Source organism: Populus alba, chromosome 19 (genome assembly GCF_005239225.2).
Source record: "Populus alba chromosome 19, ASM523922v2, whole genome shotgun sequence".
Classification (NCBI taxonomy): domain Eukaryota; kingdom Viridiplantae; phylum Streptophyta; class Magnoliopsida; order Malpighiales; family Salicaceae; genus Populus; species Populus alba.
This window is the reverse complement of record NC_133302.1, coordinates 125,038-145,850: the sequence shown is the minus strand read 5'-3', so window position 1 is coordinate 145,850 and position 20,813 is coordinate 125,038. Positions and strand designations below refer to the sequence as shown.

General features: G+C 36.7%; 1 protein-coding gene across 2 annotated transcripts; it reads left to right on the top strand.

Annotated features, from left to right (window-relative positions):
• Positions 1-4,281: 4,281 nt before the first annotated feature.
• LOC118050628 (disease resistance protein Roq1-like) lies at positions 4,282-19,960 on the top strand. 2 transcript variants are annotated; one of them, XM_073406740.1, is made up of 5 exons: positions 4,282-4,651; positions 4,768-4,874; positions 15,898-16,387; positions 16,529-17,627; positions 18,113-19,960. In XM_073406740.1, exons 2-5 carry the CDS (start codon positions 4,769-4,771, stop codon positions 18,896-18,898), a joined length of 2,481 nt encoding a protein of 826 aa, XP_073262841.1. In that variant the 5' UTR covers positions 4,282-4,651; position 4,768; the 3' UTR covers positions 18,899-19,960. The 2 variants fall into 2 exon arrangements, with proteins under 2 accessions (XP_073262841.1, XP_073262840.1); XM_073406739.1 differs by having other exon boundaries at positions 17,738-18,256.
• The last annotated feature ends 853 nt before the right edge of the window (positions 19,961-20,813 follow it).

Genomic DNA, 20,813 nt, shown 5'->3' with positions numbered 1-20,813 from the left:
AATGAATTATTTTTTTAAGGTAGAATGCAAAATCTAAAGGGGAAAATAAAGGAAAGATATTCCTGTATTCTTAGTACAAGCTCCAGTTATAATTAAAGGAAGTCAGAGACTTTGGAATGCCAGTTTTAACAAGTCTCTGACTTCGCAGCGTTTCTCAAATCTCAAGCACTGGGCAAAATTTGTGTTCGATTGTGGAACGAATATGAATACAAATTTTCACACAAGTAAAACACTCAGGTTTGAATGACTTCGAAATCAGCAGTGGAGATTTTCAGGTTTATGCGAAGTTTCATCATTGAAGTATGCAACAGAACTTGAAGTTATGATCACCATTAAGGACTGTGATAGCATGGAGAGCTTGCTTTCATCTTCTTGGTCTTGTTGAGCTTCATCACCATTGCCATCTAGCGGTATGATTTCTGTTCTGAATCGCTTTGCTTGTTATGGATGAAACCTGGAAGAACTTAAAGTATACTGCTGTGACAAAATGGAGGATATAATAGCAACATGAGATGAAGAAGGGATTATGGGAGAAGAAAGTAGCTGCTGTTCCATCACTAAAGCTCAGTCTCCCAAACTTGAAAGCATTTGTAGTGCAAAACTGATTTGCGATTCTCTTCAAAATATTAAAGCATCTAATTTTTCTTCAGTTGCTTGAGAATGACTAGCCATCTCCTCCTTCTCTTGAAAAAAATATTTGTAAAACAAAAAAAAAAAGGATAATGGTGGGAGTCAGTGGAAGAGTGGAAGCATCCTAATGCTAAGGATGTCCTTTTACACTATGTTTCACTACCACCGTCTTGGTGAGCATGTTTTATTATGTTTAGCTTGATCGTTTAAAGCCTGAGTACGATCTGCTGCAAAAGTGATCAATGCCTGCTTCTGATTCAAGAGCAAGAAATCCTTAATCATCTGGAGAGAACGATGATGTCTGAATATCAGACTTGTTACTTTCGAAAGAAGCCAACGATAGAAACTCACAGGTATCGGAGAATTTATTCTCATGGTCATTCGTTTCATCCTCCGAGGCATCAACTCTTTCACTATCATCCTCTGTTTCGCTGACACTTGCTATGGATTCCATTGAACTAGGCAAGAAGATAATTTCAGAACTGCATCATAAAACCATTTCAAATAATATCTTACATCATTAATTTTTCAGTTTCGCACCACAAAGTTTTAGGCAAGGAACCATTCAGTTCATAAAAACAATGCGACCACCAGACTGGGAAGTTAGACGTTGCCTATTACAGCCTGTGTTGTTCACAAAATCCTGAAAGGACTTATGCTTTTATGGTCAACATGTAATTTTCTTGATTTAAGTTTCAATGAATATTCAACTATGAATATTTTTAATTTTAGTGTTGGTAATGTTACATAATTAAAAAAAAATGATATTCCTAATTCTAACATCAATAAATAAACTAATAAAATAAATTTAAATTTATGCATGCATGTATTTTTTTTAAATTCACAAATTAATTATATAATAAAATACATAATAAAATACAAGAAACCTACAAATAAATTTAAAAGAATCTACAACTCAATCAAAATAAAATAAAATAAAATAAAAAGATAAGATGGAAGGATGTGTTTTACAAATTATATTTTTGGTCTTAATCATATTGGGCCGGATGGGCTCGAGTCCTGGCCCGGTGTCAGCCTCTTCTTTGTCTTTTTTTTTTTTTTCGGGCCTGATTCGGCTGTCAGAAACAAGAAACAAGTGAGTTACAATTCACTGGTGAGCTGTGAATTACTTAGCATGTGAATTATAATGCAAAGGAAAACGGGGAATGAAAAATAGAAAAACTCACCTGATGCGGGGAGACAAAGTCGAAAACGACGGTGATGGCGTGCTCTGGACAACGCTTCAGTTTTTCTTCTCTGTCTGTCTGTGTGTTCCTGGGTTTTTCTGTTCTCTCTAGTTTTCCTGCGTGTTCTTCTATTTTCTGGGAAAAGCCTCCTCCCCTGTTCGTCCCCCTGTGCACTTCTGGGTTTTTCTCCTCTGGTTATGTTTTGTTCACCCGCATTCTCCCCATTTTTCCAGCTTCCCCTTCTAGTTCTTTGCTACCCCCCCCCCCGGTCCGTTCCTTTAGTTCCTCCCTGTCTGGTCCTCCAGTTTATCCCCTGGTTTCCTTTTCAGTTTCTCCTTCTGTTTTGTTCTTTTTCTGTGTCCGTTTTCTTCAGTTCTTCTCCTCGTCAGTTCTGCTGCTCCCCACTTCTTCCCCTCGGTTCATGGCTTTTCTCTGGCTTTATAAAAGCCAGAGAAGAGCAGGCGTTTGTGCCTCAGTAATGGTATGCAGCGTGGGAAGCTGGCGTCCGTTTATTTTCCCTGGTAAGATGAGGAAGAAGAATAATTTATATTGAAAGGACGCCGTTTTGGGGATGGGAACGGCGGTTTGCAATTTGGTACTTTAGGTTTTGACCCCTGACTTTTTGCGCCGTGTACGAACCAGTCCTTGGTTTCTGCATTTTCCAATTCAATCCTTAATTGACTCTTCAACTTTTTATTGTTTCAAATTTACCCCTAGAAAAATAAATGAAGCTCCCTACAGTACCCAGTATTTTCACTTTGACCTTTGTATTTTCATTCCTTGTAATTTTGACCCAAATCAGCCCCAAACTTTGATAATGTTTTAATTAAGCCTTTGATTCTATTGATTAAACTAATTTGAAGTTCAATTACATCCCAAAACATATCAATTCTGCAATTAAACCCTTGATTTGGTTAATTAAACTTCCAATTATATTGAATTAACCTAGATTTTAATTTATTCTTCATTCATTTATTTTTTATTTGTTTTTCATCATCATTTTCTCATTTGTTTTTCTTTTTTCATCATTTTATTATTATTATTTCATTATTTTTATAGAAAATATAGTAAAAGTAAAAATAAAAATAAAAGTGTAAAAAATTGACTTATGACATACATCATTATTGATAACATGAATTGTCTTTAATAAAGACATTATTGTTGGAACAATAATATACTTTTTATTTAGAAATTATATTAAGAAAAAACTAATATTATCGTACTTAGAAGGAGCCATGTTGAATCAATGATTTACAATTATCATGATTTATATTAGTTATCTTATTTAATTATAAATTGGTGTGATGGATGTTAGCTTTTAGCATTGTTCTATGAGTTTTATATTAATATATTTAATAAACCATGAATAAAGATAATATTACTCAAGTCAAGTGAGAGAAAGTTAAATGTAACCTCTACTATGAGTTCTTAAATGGTTTAACAAATATTAATGTTTGGTCAATTTTAAGTAGGTTTTTATTTAATAATCGTACACTTGATGGATATATATAATGAGTATATTCAGAAAATTGGTTTCTCTCTACCATTGCTGTATGTTTTCTTTCATCACATCGCAAATATATGTGAAAATAATTAAATGTTAGACGAGACATATTTTTTTCATCAATTTACATTCATGATTTATTCTCTCAAAAAGCTTTCTATGGATTAAAGTAAGGTTTCTTTGAATAATTATTTGAAGGTAAAAACATGTACCGCACACCCTATATCTCGATTACTATTAAAAAAAAAAAAAAACTGCAGTTATTAATCTCTTGGAAAACATTTTCAAAATCGATAATAAGAACAGAGAAACGAAAACAAAAGTCTTTTGGAAAACAAGATAAAAAGAAATCTTTCGGTACATATAGAAGTATGTTATGGAAATATGGCATCAGAATATCTGTAAATGTATTACTGGGAAGTCTAACTTCTTAATCAAAAGTAAAAACAGAAGGTTTTTCAGTTGACTCCCAGTCAAAGTCTTCCATTTGACAGGGAAAAAAGGTTCGTGGAAATTTATAGCATTTGATTTTGGGAGTATCAGATGAGACCCGATCACGGCTGAGAGATGGAGACAGCCGAACGCATGATAATGGTCTTATTAATTTGCCGTGTGGAAAATCGTTCCATTTGACTCTGATGCTGTCAAAACCTCCCCAACAACTTGGTTGACAAAATAGACCTGCTTTTACACTGCTTTGGTTCTCAAGAAAACTTTTAGATGCTCAAGCAAGAGCTATAAAGAAATTTCCTTTCTCCTTTTCCTTTACACGTTACCTTTTTATCTTTGGTAATTATTGCATTACTAATAATTTGCATGAACTCATATTCTGTCTCTGTAACAATATTGGCTCTACTAATCGTCAAGCGTCAGTACTTTACTCTTGATCAGCTATCCTTTCCGATTGCTGCAATTTGATCTTTAAAGTCACCAAGTTGCTACAGATTGCATGCATGTAGTTTCCTTTGTTTTCTTCTTCTCAGTAATATTAGTTTTTGAATGACAGCAATATTGACACTAAGAAGATTGCCAGAGAAAATAATTGTTACAGGGGATTGTATGCTGTCATGTTTTTGCTAGCAACTCTTCTTTCCTTCTTTGAAACTATATGTAAATTTAGGGACTGACTTGGAAATTAATAAATAAAACATAATAACCGTGTTTGGGTAGTTGAAAGAAAGTGACGTCTCAGGAGCAGCCCTTATTAAGTTCTGCGTTTGAGACGTCAAACTAAGGCAGCTGGAAGCCCGTATTGATCAGCTAACATCTCTCTCAGATTTCTACAATTTCATAGCTGGTGGAATCCAAGCAACCCTTTCGTTATATAGAGGTATAACTAACCTCTTCTTTTGCTTCTTTCTTGTTTCAATTTCATGCCTCTACTCAAAACAATAATTTGAAAGCCTTACGTTCATACATATCACTGACAACTTTCTTCTATTTTAGAATGCAGAAGGAAAAACGTAAACAATCCAAAGATGAAGAAAACGATTCATCCTCGCGAAAGAGAAGAAAAGCAGACCTCAGTAAGCCTGTCAGTTCTGTCTCCACAGGTAAGGTAGAAATCTGTCGTGCTGAGAGTATAATAATAAAAATTATTCATTGGTCATCTAACAATATTATCGTGTAGCATGTAGTCGTTTTTCTTTCCTTGATGTACGAAATTATTCATTGTTCGTCTAACATCATTAACATGTAGCTTGTAGTCGTTTTTGTTTTCATGTTTACAGCAATATTAACACTAAGAAGATTGCCCAAGAAAATAATTGTTAGATGGGATTTTATGTTGTCATGTTTTTGCTAGTAAATCTTCCTTGCCTCTTTCTTGTTTTAATTTCATTCCTTGACAAATAACTTTGATTTCATTAAAAGAAAAAAAACACTTGCCAAAGCTTTTATGCTTACATCATTCAGTTAAGTTCCTTCCATCTCTTTGTTAGTTTAAGACTAGTACATTTTCCCTCGCTCCATTGCAAGTTGGAGCAATTTCCAAGTAGCTTGGATCATACTCAAATACTTTAGGTCTCACAGCCACACAAGATCCAAAAACATTGGGTTTTGCATGGCTACGAGACCCAAGGTGCTTGGATCTAACATGACTTGCCAGATCCAAGATACCTATGTTTGGCATGGTTGGGAGACCGAAGTCACTTTTGGCTTACTGGATCCAAGTCACTTGGGTCTAACACAGTTGTTAGACCTAATCATATAGAGATAATCAAAGAAAACAAAAGAATGGAGAGGTAATTGGGTTTGGCTAGACCCCAACGTTGTCAGACCCAAGATATTTAAGTCTAGAAACCATGCCAGATCCAAGTCATTGTTAAATAGTTAAAATATATTTTTAACCTTGAAAAAAATAAAAAATAAACTTTGCATATATAGGTATTTTTATTCTTTCAATTTTTTTTTGTGTAATTTTCTATAATCATGAGGGGCATTTATGTTTACATGGGCCTGGAAACAATGTTAGACTTACATTACATGTCAAACCCAAGGCGATTGGGCCTAACGTGTTTGCTAGACCCAAGTCACTTGGGCCTGGCTTGTTTTCTAGACCTAACTATCTTGGATCTAGCATAGCTGTCAAACTCAAGGCATTTGGGTCTGGGGTGGTTTAATTGAAAAGAAAGAAAATATTATTTTAATAAAAAAAAACATGAACACTTGATAATCTAATGATCCAAGGTTTGACGACCATGATAAAAGATTTTGTCACCCTAATAAAGCTAAGAATAAGCTCTTTAATAGGATTAGTAAAAACTTTCTTAGCTATTTTTCGAACTGAAAATTGTTTAAAACATCTATCATGGCTTGATTCCCGGATCCATGACTAGCACATAGGCAAGGTTCCCCTTCAAGGTTTCATGCCTATGCGAACCCAAACTTACATACAAACTTATCTATTAAATAATTCAATCAGAGTTTGACGTAACAATAACAACAAAACTAACTTCATAATATAATTTAATTGTCTTAATACAAGGTACAACTATTATTTTTATAGTTGTGGAGCACTAACTAGACATAAAGAAAAGGTACAAATTACAACCAAAGAGCAGGTTTTGAAAGTCCAACAAAATGACCCACTAACAAGCTAAAAGCCTGAAAAGATAAATAATGAGAGGGTGAGTTCAACAACTCAGTGAGTAGATAACATTCAAATTAATTCATCAATCAAACTCAAAACACAATCTTCAAAACCCTAATATTTATCAAAATAGAAATTAAAAGCTCAAATAACACACATTTATACATTTAATAATCTAAATCTTACCTTTAAACTTAGTTTCTCAAAATCTCTGTCCCCCCCCCTTTTCCCCTCATTTATCTTCTTCTTCTTCTTCTTCCTCCGTTCTCTCTCACAGTTTGCTCTCAAAAACACAACTTTCTCTCCTTTTTTTTCTATTTATATTTTTCAATTATTGTTCAATTACCATAATACCTCTAATTTAATTATACCTACTCTTTAAGTCTCCAAGGGCTTTGTTGCCTTTTCCTATCTTTTTTAATTCAAAACATCACAACATCAAAGTGGATGTTTTAAAATTTAAAATTATAGTGACCAAAGAAAGATAATTGAAGAAAATGAAATGATGAAGAGGTAATTGAGTCTGGCGTAGGGGTTGCCAAACCTTAGTCGCTTGGGTCTGCCAGAGCGAAGGACCTTGGGTCTGGTAATGGTGTCAAACCCAGATGGCTTGGATCTAGCAACTACGCTAGACCTAAGATACTTGGATCTGGTAACCACGCCAGACCCAAGTAGTTTGGGTTTAGCGTGGTTGTCAGACCCACTATTCAATAGTTAAAATACATCTTATAATCAAAGGTGTTTAACCCAAGTTTGCTTGGGTCCGACAAACGTGACTGACCCACTTTTACTTGAGCTTGGTAGCATGTCAGACCCACATTACTCAGATTTGACAATCATGTTTGACTCATTTTTTTTTTGCAATGGGCAGCATAATTTTTCTATGAAGAGAGAGCGTAGAGAGGGAGGGAGGGAAAAAACCCCGTCCGAAGCTCCTTCATGGGCCACCTCGGCTCATGCACCTTGCCATTATGCCTAGGGTGGCAAGGTGCATCGAAAAACGCCCTGTAAAGAGACTCTCGATTCTGTTCTAGGGTAGCATACGCTATCGAATGACATGGGTGGCGCCCACTCGCTAGCACATGTCCAACACGCGGTAGCCATTTTTGAATATAAATAATAATTTGCATCCCATTGGAATGACAATCTTACCCCTAATTGCATGTTTAATAAGTTTCTTTGGCAAGAACAATTCCATCATTACACAACTTCAATCCACAGTGATCTATGTCTAGATAAACAATAAAACTAAAAGGAATTTTAGTTTCCTAGTAATTATTATTGAAGCAGCAATGAACATCAATTTATTTATTTTATGATTTGCAAGTTCATGATTTGTTGTCCATATATATATATATATATATATTATGAAAATCAAGGAAATTTATTAAGTTGGCCAACTATTAGATGGAAATCCAGCATAACAAAGAAAAGATAAAACAAAAGTTATAGAGGAAAGTAGCGTTATAAATTACAGACACTAATTACTCCTTGTTGATACACACTCCCTATTTCCTAACAGTCCATACCAGTATTATGAAAATACAATTATAAGAACGAATCCAAGATGCAACCTTGTGAAAGAAAAGATAGAACATATTCCCACTCTGAAATGATAGTTTCAAATATGAACTTCTTGCTAGTATGCCAAATAAGCCAGACTATTCCATAGAAAAATCCTTGCCACACCTTACGCTGAAACTTTCCATCAATCAATCCCTGCCATTGTTGAAACAAAATCATCCAAGGAATGATGTATGCATCATGAAAGATCCCACCAGCTAACTATTATATTCCAGAAATTCCAATATTAACAATCTCTCAGTTAGAGACAAAAAGCATCTCACCTGTCATCATTTCTTCCATTTCTAGCTAGCTGGACAAGAAGTGGGTGGGGTGTGCCTTTTGTGTTGGTGGGAGAAACCACTGGTGGTGGCTTTGAAACACTCGGAGGGGATAAAACACAAAGTTTTATTTCAAGAACAAGAAGCTTACAATAACACAAAATCTTAATGCACGCCCTCTCTCTATATATCTAGTGTTTCTCTCTAAACTTTCCACACATAATAACATAAGCTTAGCTGCCTATTTATACACAAATTAAGAATACAAAAAAATCAAACTTTCAAGTGTGAAGGTGGCTGGCGGCATGCGGCTAGGCGGTGGTAGCTGGTGTCTGGTCGGTGACAACTAGTGGCCGACTAGGCAGTGGTTGCCTTCCTTAACCTTCTAGATTGAGTTTAATACAACAAATCTCCCCTTTAAACTCAATCGAGGGATGTCATGCCAAGCATGAACTTTAATCTAATAAATATTTCTCCCTTTAATGGCTTTGTAAATAGATCTGCAACTTGATCATTTGTTTTGTAGGATATCAGTTCGACTTCTTTATTCTTCACATGTTCTCGGATAAAATGATGACGTGTATCAATGTGTTTACTTTTTTCATGATACACCGGGTTCTTTGCCAATACAATCGCTGATCGATTGTCAATATAAATCTTTGTAGGATTTTCTTGAGGAAATCCCAAAAACTTCAGCATATTCCTTAATCATATTAAATGGCATACAGCTGAGTTGGCAGCAACATACTCAGCTTCACAGCTTGATAACGTTACAATCGATTACTTCTTGGATGACCATGTGAAAGATGTATCTCCCATGAAAAAGACAAACCCTGTTGTGCTTTTCCTTTCATCCAGATCTCTACCCCAATCACTATCCGAGTAGCCTACAAGATTGAAATCGTTACTTGAGGTATAAAACATACCTTCATTTATTGTGGCTTTGATGTAGCGAAGAATTCTCTTGGCTGCATTCAAGTGAGACTGGTCTGGTGTCTCCATGTATCTGCTGATAAGTCCGACTTCGTAGATTATATTCAGTCTGGTACATGTCAAGTACCTTAAGCTTCCTACTAAGCTTTTAAAGTAAGTTGGATCAACATTTCCAACTTTACTCTTCCTCAATTCTACTCCATTCTCAATTGGAGTTGATACCGGATTGCAGCTTTCCATCTTGAATCTTTCAAGAATATCTTTGGCGTAATCGCTTTGGGATACAACAATCCCTTCTTCTTTCTGCGTTACTTCTAAGCCAAGAAAATGTGACATTAGACCAATGTCTGTCATCTCAAACTCCTGTACCATGCTTCATTTGAAGTCTTCAAACATGGTAGGGTTGTTGCCGGTGAATATCAAGTCATCAACATATAGGCATGCAAATAATATGCTGCCATCTGCTTCTTTCTTCACATATATTGCGTGTTCATATGGACATTTTTCAAATCCATTATCTTGAAAATACCTGTCAATTCTGGTATTCCAAGCACGCGGAGCTTGCTTCAAACCGTAGAGAGCTTTCTTCAACTTGTTTACTTTGCCTTCATTTCCAGCTTCAATGTATCCAAGTGGTTGTTCAACATAGATCTCTTCTTCTAGGAAGCCATTCAGAAATGTTGACTTCATATTGAGTTGATAGATCTTCCATCCATGTTGTGCAGCTAGTAGGATCATCAGTCTGATTGTCTCTAGCCGGGCTACTGGAGCAAATACTTCTCCATAGTTAATGTCTTCTCTTTGTTTGTAGCCTTTAGCCACTAATCTGACTTTGTATCTTTGCACTTCTCCTTTTGCATTCTTCTTTGTTTTGTAGACCCATTTGACACCTATTGCTTTCTTATTTTCTGGTAGATTAGTTAGCTTCCAGTATCATTCTTCTTAATGGCATGTATTTCTTCATCCATTGCTTTTATCCATTTCTCTTTTATGATAACTTCATTGAAGCTTAGTGGGTCACTATCTGCAAAGAAATAAAATAAAGTTGTATCTTCCATGACTTGAGTGACATCGTACAACTCTTCAAGATTTCTCATCCTTCTTGGTCCTTCTGATGAGGATGCTGATGGTGGTGTTGATGATGATGATTTTGGTGTGTTCCTCCTGTTGAATACAGGGAATCTGTGTACCGGACTTTGTGGTTCATCTGCTGGCACAATCGGTTCTTCTGCAAGTGCTGTTGGTACTTCTTCATCTTCAAGGATCAAATCAGTGTTGATCCATTTGACTGCTTCTTGGTCATCATTCCATTCCCAAGATTTATCTTCTTCAAAGATAACATCTCTACTCATAATTACCTTCTTTGTGATGGGATTATACAGCTTGTATCCCATCCTTCTTTCACCATATCCGACAAAGATGCATTTCTCGCTTTTATCATCGAGTTTGGTCCTTCTTGCATCTGGGATCTTTGCATATGTCACACAACCAAAGACTCGTAGATGAGTAACACTTGGTTTGTGACCACTCCATGCTTCTTGTGGAGTGACACCTTGCAAACTTCTGGTTGGGTAGCGATTCAGTAGATACACTGCATATGATACAGCTTCAGCCCAGTTTTGCTTGGGCAACTTCTTTGCTTTGAGCAAACTTCTTGCCATATCAAGAATTGTTCGATTCTTCCTTTCTGCTACACCATTCAACTGTGGTGTATAAGCTGGTGTTGTTTGATGTCTGAAGCCTTGTTGTGTATAAAAAGCTTCAAAGTCATTTGTTGTATATTCTCCACCTTGATCAAATCTTACGGTTCTGATTGTGTAGCCACTTTGCTTCTCCATAATTGCTTTAAAATCTTTAAAATAATTGAACACTTCTGACTTCCTCTTCAGAAAGTATATCCACGTCTTTCTGCTAAAATCATCAATAAAAGTGAGGAAGTACCTATTTTGTCTAGTCGACATAGGCTTTATTAGGTCACACACATCTGTGTGCACTAACTCCAGTGGCCTCTTTGCTTTCCAGTTGACTTCTTTGGCAAAACTGGATTTGTGATGTTTGCTAAGGACACAACTTTCAAAGACTTCATCTGGATGATCAACGTGAGGCATACCTTTGACCATCTTCTTGCTTGCTAGCATCTTTAAACTCGTGAAATTCAGATGTCCAAGCCTCAGGTGCCAAAGCCATTCTTCATTGTTGGTGATGGCACTCAAACACCTTGTTGCATCATACTGGATGTTTAAAGGAAACATCCTATTCTTGGACATTTTCACATAGGCAATTAATCTCCCATTGTAGTCTCTAATTGTCATTTGACAATTATTCGTGAAAAGAATATAACCTCTCTCCATAAGTTAACCTATGCTGATCAAGTTCTGCTTTATGGCTGAGACATAATAAACATCGGCGATGTAGCTGTGATCGCCGTTCTTTAACTTGATTGGGATGTTGCCTTTACCTTTGAATGAAACCTTTGAGGTATCTCCAAAAGTAACTATCCTCTAAAGCTTGTATTCCAAGATCCTCTTCCTTGAAATATCTGAAATCCTCCTCTGGATTGTTGACTTCTTGCTTGAGTGGTATATCCACTTGTTGAAGTCTCCCCTTGCTCATATCTGTCCTTGAGAGACAACTTTGCTTGTAAGGCATGCTCAATGGTCTTATCTTCATTTCGCTTTACAATCTTTTGCTCATGAGCTTGCAAAGAACTCATAAGCTCATCCACTATCAACTTGTCCACTTCTTTGGACTCTTCAATAGCGACAACAACAAAATCAAATTTTGGATCTAGGGATCTCAAAATTTTCTCAGTAATTCGAGAATCTGTGATGGCTTCTCCATTTCTTCTCATTTGATTGACTATCACCATAATTCTTGTGTGATAATCAAAAATAGACTCCGAGGACTTCATTTGCAATAATTCAAATTCACCTCGTAAAGATTGAAGACGAATCTTCTTGATTCTGTCAGCACCTTTGTATTTTTGTTGGAGAGCCTCCCATATGTCTTTTGATGTTTCAACGGAAGCAATGATCTCGAATGTGTCTTCATCAAGACCTTGATAGATTATGGTCTTTGCTTTGTTGTCTTTCTTTCTGTTGACTTTTAGGGCTTGCTTTTGTGCCTCTTGTAGAGCATCTTCTTCTTCTTTAGACTCTGGTTTATCATAACCATACAACACAATCTCTATACATTCTTGTGAACCAAGGAATGCCTTTAATATGATGAACCAACTATCATAGTTGTCTTTGGTCAGCTTTGGGATGAGTGTTTGTGTACTTTATGTAGTCATTTTGCTCTTTGAATGACTATATCACCTTCTGGGAGCCGAATTTGGCAAAACGGACACTGTATATCGATTCGGAATGCTCCAAATAGTAGGAAACCAATTTGACTTTGTTGAAAATGGGTCAAAAATAGGGTGAATCGGTCAAAAAACCTTTTTCTGTACGGCGGGCGGTTCATTGGAGTTGAACCAGGAATATTCTGTCAGCTCGGCTGTGGTTGGATAGTGGCTCGGCTCGGCGTGGAGGACGGCTCGACTTGTGGCTCGGCTGAACTCGGCTTGCAGCTCGGCTAGGACGCGGCTTAAACGGCTCGACTCGGCTTAATTTATGGCGCGTGTGTGGCTCAGTCGTCGTCTACCTTTGGGCGCGTGTCTGCGCGTGGTCGAACTGTGCAGAATCTTCAGGTGGCGCGTGTGGGCTACCTCCATCTTTGATGAAGCTGATTCTTGCACCATTGAGTTTGTATTGATGAGCTCTACACTGTGGAATGATCAAAATTTATTTTTGACAATTTTGAAAAATCGGGTATATCCCAAAACACTTCTGTTTTCTGACGAACGGGGCTCTGATACCAATTGTTGGTGGGAGAAACCACTGGTGGTGGCTTTGAAACACTCAGAGGGGATAAAACACAAAGTTTTATTTCAAGAACAAAAAGCTTACAATAACACAAAATCTTAATACACGCCCTCTCTCTCTATATCTAGTGTTTCTCTCTAAACTCTCCACACATAATAACATAAGCTTAGTTGAAATATGAAAAAAATCAAACTTTCAGGTGTGAAGATGGCTGGCGGCATGCCGCTAGGCGGTGGCAGCTGGCGGCTGGTCGGTGATAGCCGGTGGCTAACTGGGCGGTGGTTGCCTTTGTTAACCCTCTAGATTGAGTTTAATACAACATTTTGTTCTCCATTAATTAACAATTTCCTGCTTAGAGACAAAAGGCATCTCACCTGTCTTCTATTCTTGAAGACCAACTGAAGCTTTGCACAACTTCAGTTTTTCTATCATTACTTCTTTTGTAAGAATATCAGCAGGATTTTCGCTTCCTCAAATCTTGTCAAGTGTCAACTGACCATTATCAAGAAGAGAGTGAATGGAATTTTTCGAACGAACCGCACTTCTTTGTATATGTTAGGAGTCCATTGATGAGAAGGGGTTGGGAAAAGCTTGAACCCAATTCCTACATTGATGAATATAAATGCAATTGAAATTCCTGGGGAGTATACATTTGTGTATGAATATAAGTTTGAATTTGTGAAACAAAGAGGTATATCTGAAGAACCTTTCAGATATCTTAAAATCCATTTGACCACTTCCCGGTGTTGTTTGCCAGGATTACTTGTGTATCTGCTCAAAGCTCTCAATGAATATGCAATGGCTGATCTTGTACAAATCATGGAATACATAAGACTTCTGATTGCTGATGCATAAGGAATTATGCTCATGTAGCTCCTTTCTTTTTCTGTCTTCGGTGATTGCTCTTTGGTTAGTTTGAAATGACTAGCCAAGGGTGTGTTTAACAAACTCTTCTTGTGAAAGCTTCAGGGTACCGTTACCTCTGTCCCTGATGACACCAAGGATTTGTTTTGCAGCTCTCAAGTCCTTCATTTCAAATTATAATGACAATTGCTTCTTAATTTAACTTATTGATCTCATAGATGCTAGATCCTGCAATTAGCATGTCATCCATATATAGCAATAAGATGATACAGGAGTCGTCAAAATTCTTCACATAACAACAATGGTCTGCTTGCAGTCGCATGAACCCATTATTGCACATAAAGCTGTCAATCTTCTTATACCATTGCTTAGGAACTTGTTTCAAGCCTTACAAACTCCTTGTCAGCTTGCAAATCATATTCTCTTTTCCTTTTTCTGAAAAACCCACTGGCTGCTTCATGTAGATGTCTTCCTCTAAGTCTCCATGAAGGAAAGCGGTCTTCACATCTAACTGCTCAAGATGTAGATCTTCTGCAGCCACAATTCCCAGGACCAATCTAATTGTTGTAAGTTTCACCACAAGAGAAAAGATATATGTGTAGTCAATACCTTCTTTTTGTTAAAATTCCCTTCACGACTAGTCTTGCTTTGTAGCATTTGCTGCCGTCGTGTTCTTCTTTTATCTTGTACACCTATTTATTAAGCAAATCTTTCTTTCCTATAGGTAGTTCAGTTAGCTCCCATGTCTGATTCCATAACAAGGAATCCATTTCATCTCTCATAGCCGACTCCTACCTCCTTGATTCTTCAACTTGCATGGCTTCATCATGATTTTATGGCTCACCATTATCTGTGTCAACAAGATGTAATTCAATAATGGTGAGAAACATTATAGAGGTCTGATAGTTCTGGAAGATCTTATGACTACCGTTACTAGAGTCTATGGCTCTATATATGGATCAACATTTTCTTTGTTTTGAGTCTTTTGACCACTATTTTGCACAATGCTTTCAATAATATCATCCACATCAACTACCTCAGTTGTCTTTGTTTCTGGTTTAGGCCTACGTCAATCTGCTGCATCCTTGTCCTTGTACATCACCTTCTCATTGAATATGACATTTTTACTTTCGATAATTTTTCAATTTTTCTCATCCCAAACTGATATCCAAACTCATCAGTTTCATATCCAATAAAGTTACATTTTCTAGACTTTGGATCAAGCTTGCTTCTAGCTTCAGAATCTATGTGTACATAAGAAACACAACCAAATACTTTGTAGTGTGAAAGTTTTACATCCTTTCCTGTCCAAACCTCTTCTGGAATTCTAAAATTTATAGGAGCAGAAGGTCATTGATTGATCAAATAGACTGCAGTATTAACAAGTACTCCGGACCAAAATGATGGAGGTAGCCCAGCATGTAACCTCATGCTTCTTGCATTCCACCACTGATGACGTGGCCGATGGAGATATGGTAGATGATATAGTAGATGGTGTGTCCTGACACGTGGCGGGTGACGCGTCAGGCGACATGACAATGATGTGGTCACTGATTGGGATAAAGATGCTTTTGCATATTTAGTGGAAGGAGAAAGACAAAGGGTTGGTTTGTTGGAGTTCCTGGTCTGATTCAGTCCTATCTAATGTACCCATGAGTGTTCTCATGTAATTTATTGTCTATTGAATCTGTCTGGTAAGCACTAAAGAAAGAACACTAAATTTTGGAATATCCTAGCAAATATCTTTTGACTTACTGATAATCCATTGATAAATAATGGAAGTGTTGAACAATGGTCAGAAATGAAGAATTCCACTGACAATATCATCAATCCGTTTGTTTCAGTGAAAGTTCTATCTCAGCACATTCATATGTATTGCCTCTGGTGATCGCCTTACATGCATTTTAATTACAAGAAAGCAGATTCCTTCTCCAATTCATTGATGCATTGCTAATTTATTGTGCCATAATTTCTGCAGCTTCCATGACAGAGCCAGAATCTTCATTTAGACCAAAAGGGGCCTATGATGTATTTCTGAGTTTTAGAGGAGAAGATAATCGCAAGAATTTTACAGATCATCTATATACTGCCTTAGTCCAAGCAGGAATCCTCACTTTTCAAGATCATAATGAAATTCCTAGAGGTGAAGAAATCTCCAAAAATCTCCTTAAGGCAATTCAAGAATCAAAGATATATATAGTGGTGTTCTCAAAAGGATATGCTTCTTCTAGATGGTGTCTTAATGAACTTGTAGAGATTCTTGAGTGCAAAAACAGGAAAAGTGGTCAGATTGTTCTTCCTGTATTCTATGACATTGATCCTTCAGATGTGAGAAAACAGACTGGTAGTTTTGCAAAAGCATTTGATAGCCATGAAGAACGTTTTAAAGAGAAGGTAAAGGAATGGAGAAAAGCTCTTGAGAAGGCAGGAAATCTAAGTGGATGGAATCTCAATGATATCGAAAATGGGTATGACATTTCTCTCTAAGATTCACTTGCACACATTTATGTAGTAATTATACATTAGATTTTACCATGTGAAACAACAAAATATTTTTTTAGCATACTTAATTGTCTCCCTATTAATGAGTTGATTTTGTCAATGAACAGCCATGAATCAAAATTTATCCAAGTGATTGTCAAGGATGTGTTGAATAAATTGGATCCCAAGAACCTAAATGTTGCTACTCACCTAGTAGGTATTGATCGCCTTGTCCATACTATTAGTAACTTCCTAAGTGCTGCGACAGATGAGGTTCGCATTGTGGGCATACATGGGATGCCAGGAATAGGAAAGACGACTATAGCAAAAGTTGTATTTAATCAACTATGCTATGGATTTGAGGGAAGCTGTTTTCTTTCGAATATCAATGACACATCAGAACAATCGAATGGTCTTGTTCTTTTACAAGAACATATTCTTCATGATATTTTAAAACAAAATGCTGGAACTATCAATAATGTTGATAGAGGAATGGTTCTCATCAAGGAACGGCTTTGTCACAAAAGAGTTCTTGTTGTTTTTGATGATGTGGTTCATTTGAAGCAACTAAATGCTTTGATGGGAGAGCGAAGCTGGTTTGGTCCCGGGAGTAGAGTAATAATTACAACGAAAGATGAACGCTTGCTTCTGAAAGCGGATCGAACATATCAGGTCGAAGAATTGAAACAGTATGAATCCCTTCAGCTTTTCAGTTGGCATGCCTTGGGGGATGGCAAGCCAAAAAAAGATTATGTTGAGCTTTTGAATGATATAGTTGATTACTGTGGAGGACTTCCTTTAGCCCTTGAGGTTTTAGGTTCTTGTTTGTCCGGGAAAAACAAATCTAGATGGAAATGTGTAATTGACAAATTGAGAAAAATCTCAAATCGTGAAATTCAGAAAAAGCTTAGAATAAGTTTTGACACACTTGATGACCATAAACTAAAGAATACATTTCTTGATATTGCATGCTTTTTTATCGGTAGAAATAAAGAATACATAGCAAATGTACTAGAAGCCCGTTGTGGTTACAATCCAGAAGATGATTTGGGAATTCTAAGTGAAAGGTCTTTGATTAAAGTTAGCGCTTCTGGAAAGATAGGCATGCATGATCTATTGAGAGACATGGGAAGGGAGATCATTCATGAAGAGTCACTTGACCACCCAGGAAAACGCAGCCGAATTTGGCAACGTGAGGATGCATGGAATGTACTCAGCAAGCAGATGGTAATTACTAAATGCATACACAAAAGCACAATCATGCACGTGTATCTTTCTTTTCAAACGTTTTGCTTATAATTATTTAGAAGTTCTACTGAATTTTGTTGCTTTTTTAGGGAACGGAAGTTGTAGAGGGTCTAATGCTGGATGCGAGAGCATCAGAAGATAAATCACTGAGCACGGGATCATTTACAAATATGCGATGCTTGAAGTTACTCCAAATAAATGGAGTACATCTCACTGGACCCTTCAAACTGCTTTCTGAAGAGTTGATATGGATTTGTTGGCTTGAATGCACTTTAAAATCTTTTCCATCCGATTTATTGTTGGACAACCTAGTTGTTCTTGACATGCAGTATAGTCACATCAAAGAATTTTGGAAGGAGAAAAAGGTGCGAAACATACTACAGTCCTCCAAAATTTGTTGTTTATATTTTCAAGTTACAACTTTTGATGATTAGTTTTTGTTGTTCTCCTCACTGCTCTGACAGATTCTCAACAAGCTGAGAATCCTTAATCTCAGTTATTCAAAGCACCTTCTTAAAACACCAAACTTGCACAGTTCAAGTCTAGAGAAACTCATGCTTGAAGGTTGCTCGAGTTTGGTTGAGGTGCATCAATCTACTGGACATTTGAAGAGACTCGTTTTCTTGAATCTGAAGGGATGTTGGAGGCTAAAGATTCTTCCTGAAAGCATTTGTGATGTAAAGTCTCTTGAAAGTTTGAATATTTCGGGGTGTTCACAACTAGAGAAGTTGCCGGAGCGCATGGGTGATATTGAATCCTTTACTGAGCTGTTAGCAGATGGAATTGAGAATGAGCAATTTTTAGCTTCAATTGAACATTTAAAGTATGTAAGGAAGTTGTCATTGTGCGGATACAATTTCAATCTGGACTCATCATCATCTACATCTTGGCCTTCACCAATTTCATCTTGGATATCAGCAAGTGTTTTAGATTGGAAAGCCTTGCTGCCAACTTCATTCAGTACTGGTTGGAGATTATTGAGAAAACTAAGACTTGCTTATTATGGTTTGTCTGAACGCGCAACTAATTGTGTTGATTTTGGTTGTTTGTCCTCTCTCGTAGAATTGAATCTATCAGGAAACAATTTCTTCAGTCTGCCTTCTGGCATCGAGGTCCTTCCTAAGCTGCAAGTCTTGAGAGTGTCGTATTGCAGCAATCTTGTATCAATCTCAGAGCTTCCCTCAAATTTAAAACTCTTGGAAGCAACCGGTTGCACATCATTGGAAAGAGTAAGACTGCCACTCAGGTAAAAAAAAAAAGAAAATCTGTCTCTATATAGGTGTTCAAATTTAATAGAGATTCAGGGCATGGAAGGTCTAAGTACTCATGGTTGGATTATTTCCTCTGATACCGCCTGCGATTTATCAAATAATAATAAGAAGAGTGTTGTTGAGGTACTTTTTCTGTCTCTCTTGCACACAAATAAACACACAATTGGCATATACTCCCCCCCCCCCCTCTCTATATATATATATATACGGAGTCCAAAATTTCAGCACTCTTTGAAATCTATACATATAAATATATGCAGGCATTGTGCACCGGTGGTTATGGATATCATATACGCTCCTATGATGCCAAATTGATTATGGGAATCTATTATAATTTGTCAAAGGGGTGGTACCGTGGAGAAGGATGCTCATTATCATTTCATACACCTCCAGTTTTCCAAGGGTTGATTTTTTGGGCTTTCAGTACAAGGATTTTTTTGAGTAGTAGTCATACAATCAATGCTATTATTAAAAAAAAGAGCAACGGTATGCAATTGTTTGAAGCTACACAAGTAGTCGGACTCTATTCCCCTATTAGCTGGATGGGATACGTAAGTTTTAGTGAGATGGCAATGGAAGAATGTTGTGGGCACGAAGAGTTGGAATTGTATGTGAATTTGGGTGGCGAAGACATTAATGTGAAACAATGTGGGATCCGAGTGATAGTAGATTTGGATTCATTTGAAGAGGCAGAGTGGGATCATGGCATTGGCAACCCCAAACCATCTGCTTCATCATCCCCTTTATCATCCCCTTTATGGCAGAGGCAGAGTTAGTAGTACCTTCAACACCAAACCATCTGCTTCATCATCCCCTTTATGGTTCAGTAACATTTAGTACAATTGAACAGTGGAATGATTATTTATTTAGGAAGAGTATTTATCCACTTCGTGCAGGAACAGTAACCTGAGCTCAATTAGTCGAAGGATTTCTTTGTGAAAGTTCCGTCCTTTTTGCCCTCCTAGGTCCGATGATATTATCGCCTTGTTGTATAGCATTTTATTTTTGAGTTAGGAAAATGATTGAAACATTGGGCTTCGATTGCATGAAAAGTTATCCAACTTGGTTAAAATTCTATTAGCCTGATTTTATTGCTTTCATTTTTTGTTTGGCGTAACATCTTAGAAGATAAACTAGGTGTATCACAAATAATAATTCTTTTTGGTGAATTTTTCAATTAATAATTTCACATGAACTAACTGTTACGCTTCTACTAATGATCTGATTTCTTTGGCTTAAAATTTGGAGAATTAATTGATACAATTAAGAATTAAAGGGACCAAATAAGACATACCATGTAACATAAGGACTGAAGTATCCTCTAAAAGAAGCCCTTCATGTTCCATGATGTTCAACAAGATGTAAGAGAACAAAACACTAAAGGGTTTTAAATGAAGAGAAAAAAATTGAAAATTAAAAATTCAAATCATCCCAAGAAAACTAATTGATATAAATATAGATAAAGAAATTAAAGTCTCTTAGTTGTCAATTAATTCCAAATTTAAGAAACAAATAAGTCATTAATGGGTTCACTACAAGATTTCACAGTTTTACCGATGGAAATGTTCCGTCGGTGTGTGATTATGAGTTCGTCGATAAATTCTTTACTGATGTTATTACCGACGGAATGCGTCTGTCACCTTTCCTTTCGTCGGTGATTCCCCATTCTATCGCTATATCGGTCGGAAGAACAAAAAAACCATTTGCCGACAGTTTTATAGACGGACTTTGCGCGTAAAAAAAAAAGTTTCCCACTGAAATATACTGACAAATTTTTATTTCGTCGGTTATATGGTGATTTACCGACGGCCACTTTTCATCGGTAACTTTGTCGGTGAGTGATTGAAATATTGACCGAATATATCCGTCTGTAAATTCATCGGTAATGGTGGCA

What these genes read in the sequence shown, in the direction of transcription:
- LOC118050628 (XM_073406740.1), top strand. Translation starts at nt 4,769, where the DNA reads ATGCAGAAGGAAAAACGTAAACAATCCAAAGATGAAGAAAACGATTCA. An exon ending in TGTCAGTTCTGTCTCCACAG is followed by an intron (nt 4,875 to 15,897) that starts GTAAGGTAGAAA and finishes TAATTTCTGCAG; the next exon opens with CTTCCATGACAGAGCCAGAA. An exon ending in CTCAATGATATCGAAAATGG is followed by an intron (nt 16,388 to 16,528) that starts GTATGACATTTC and finishes GTCAATGAACAG; the next exon opens with CCATGAATCAAAATTTATCC.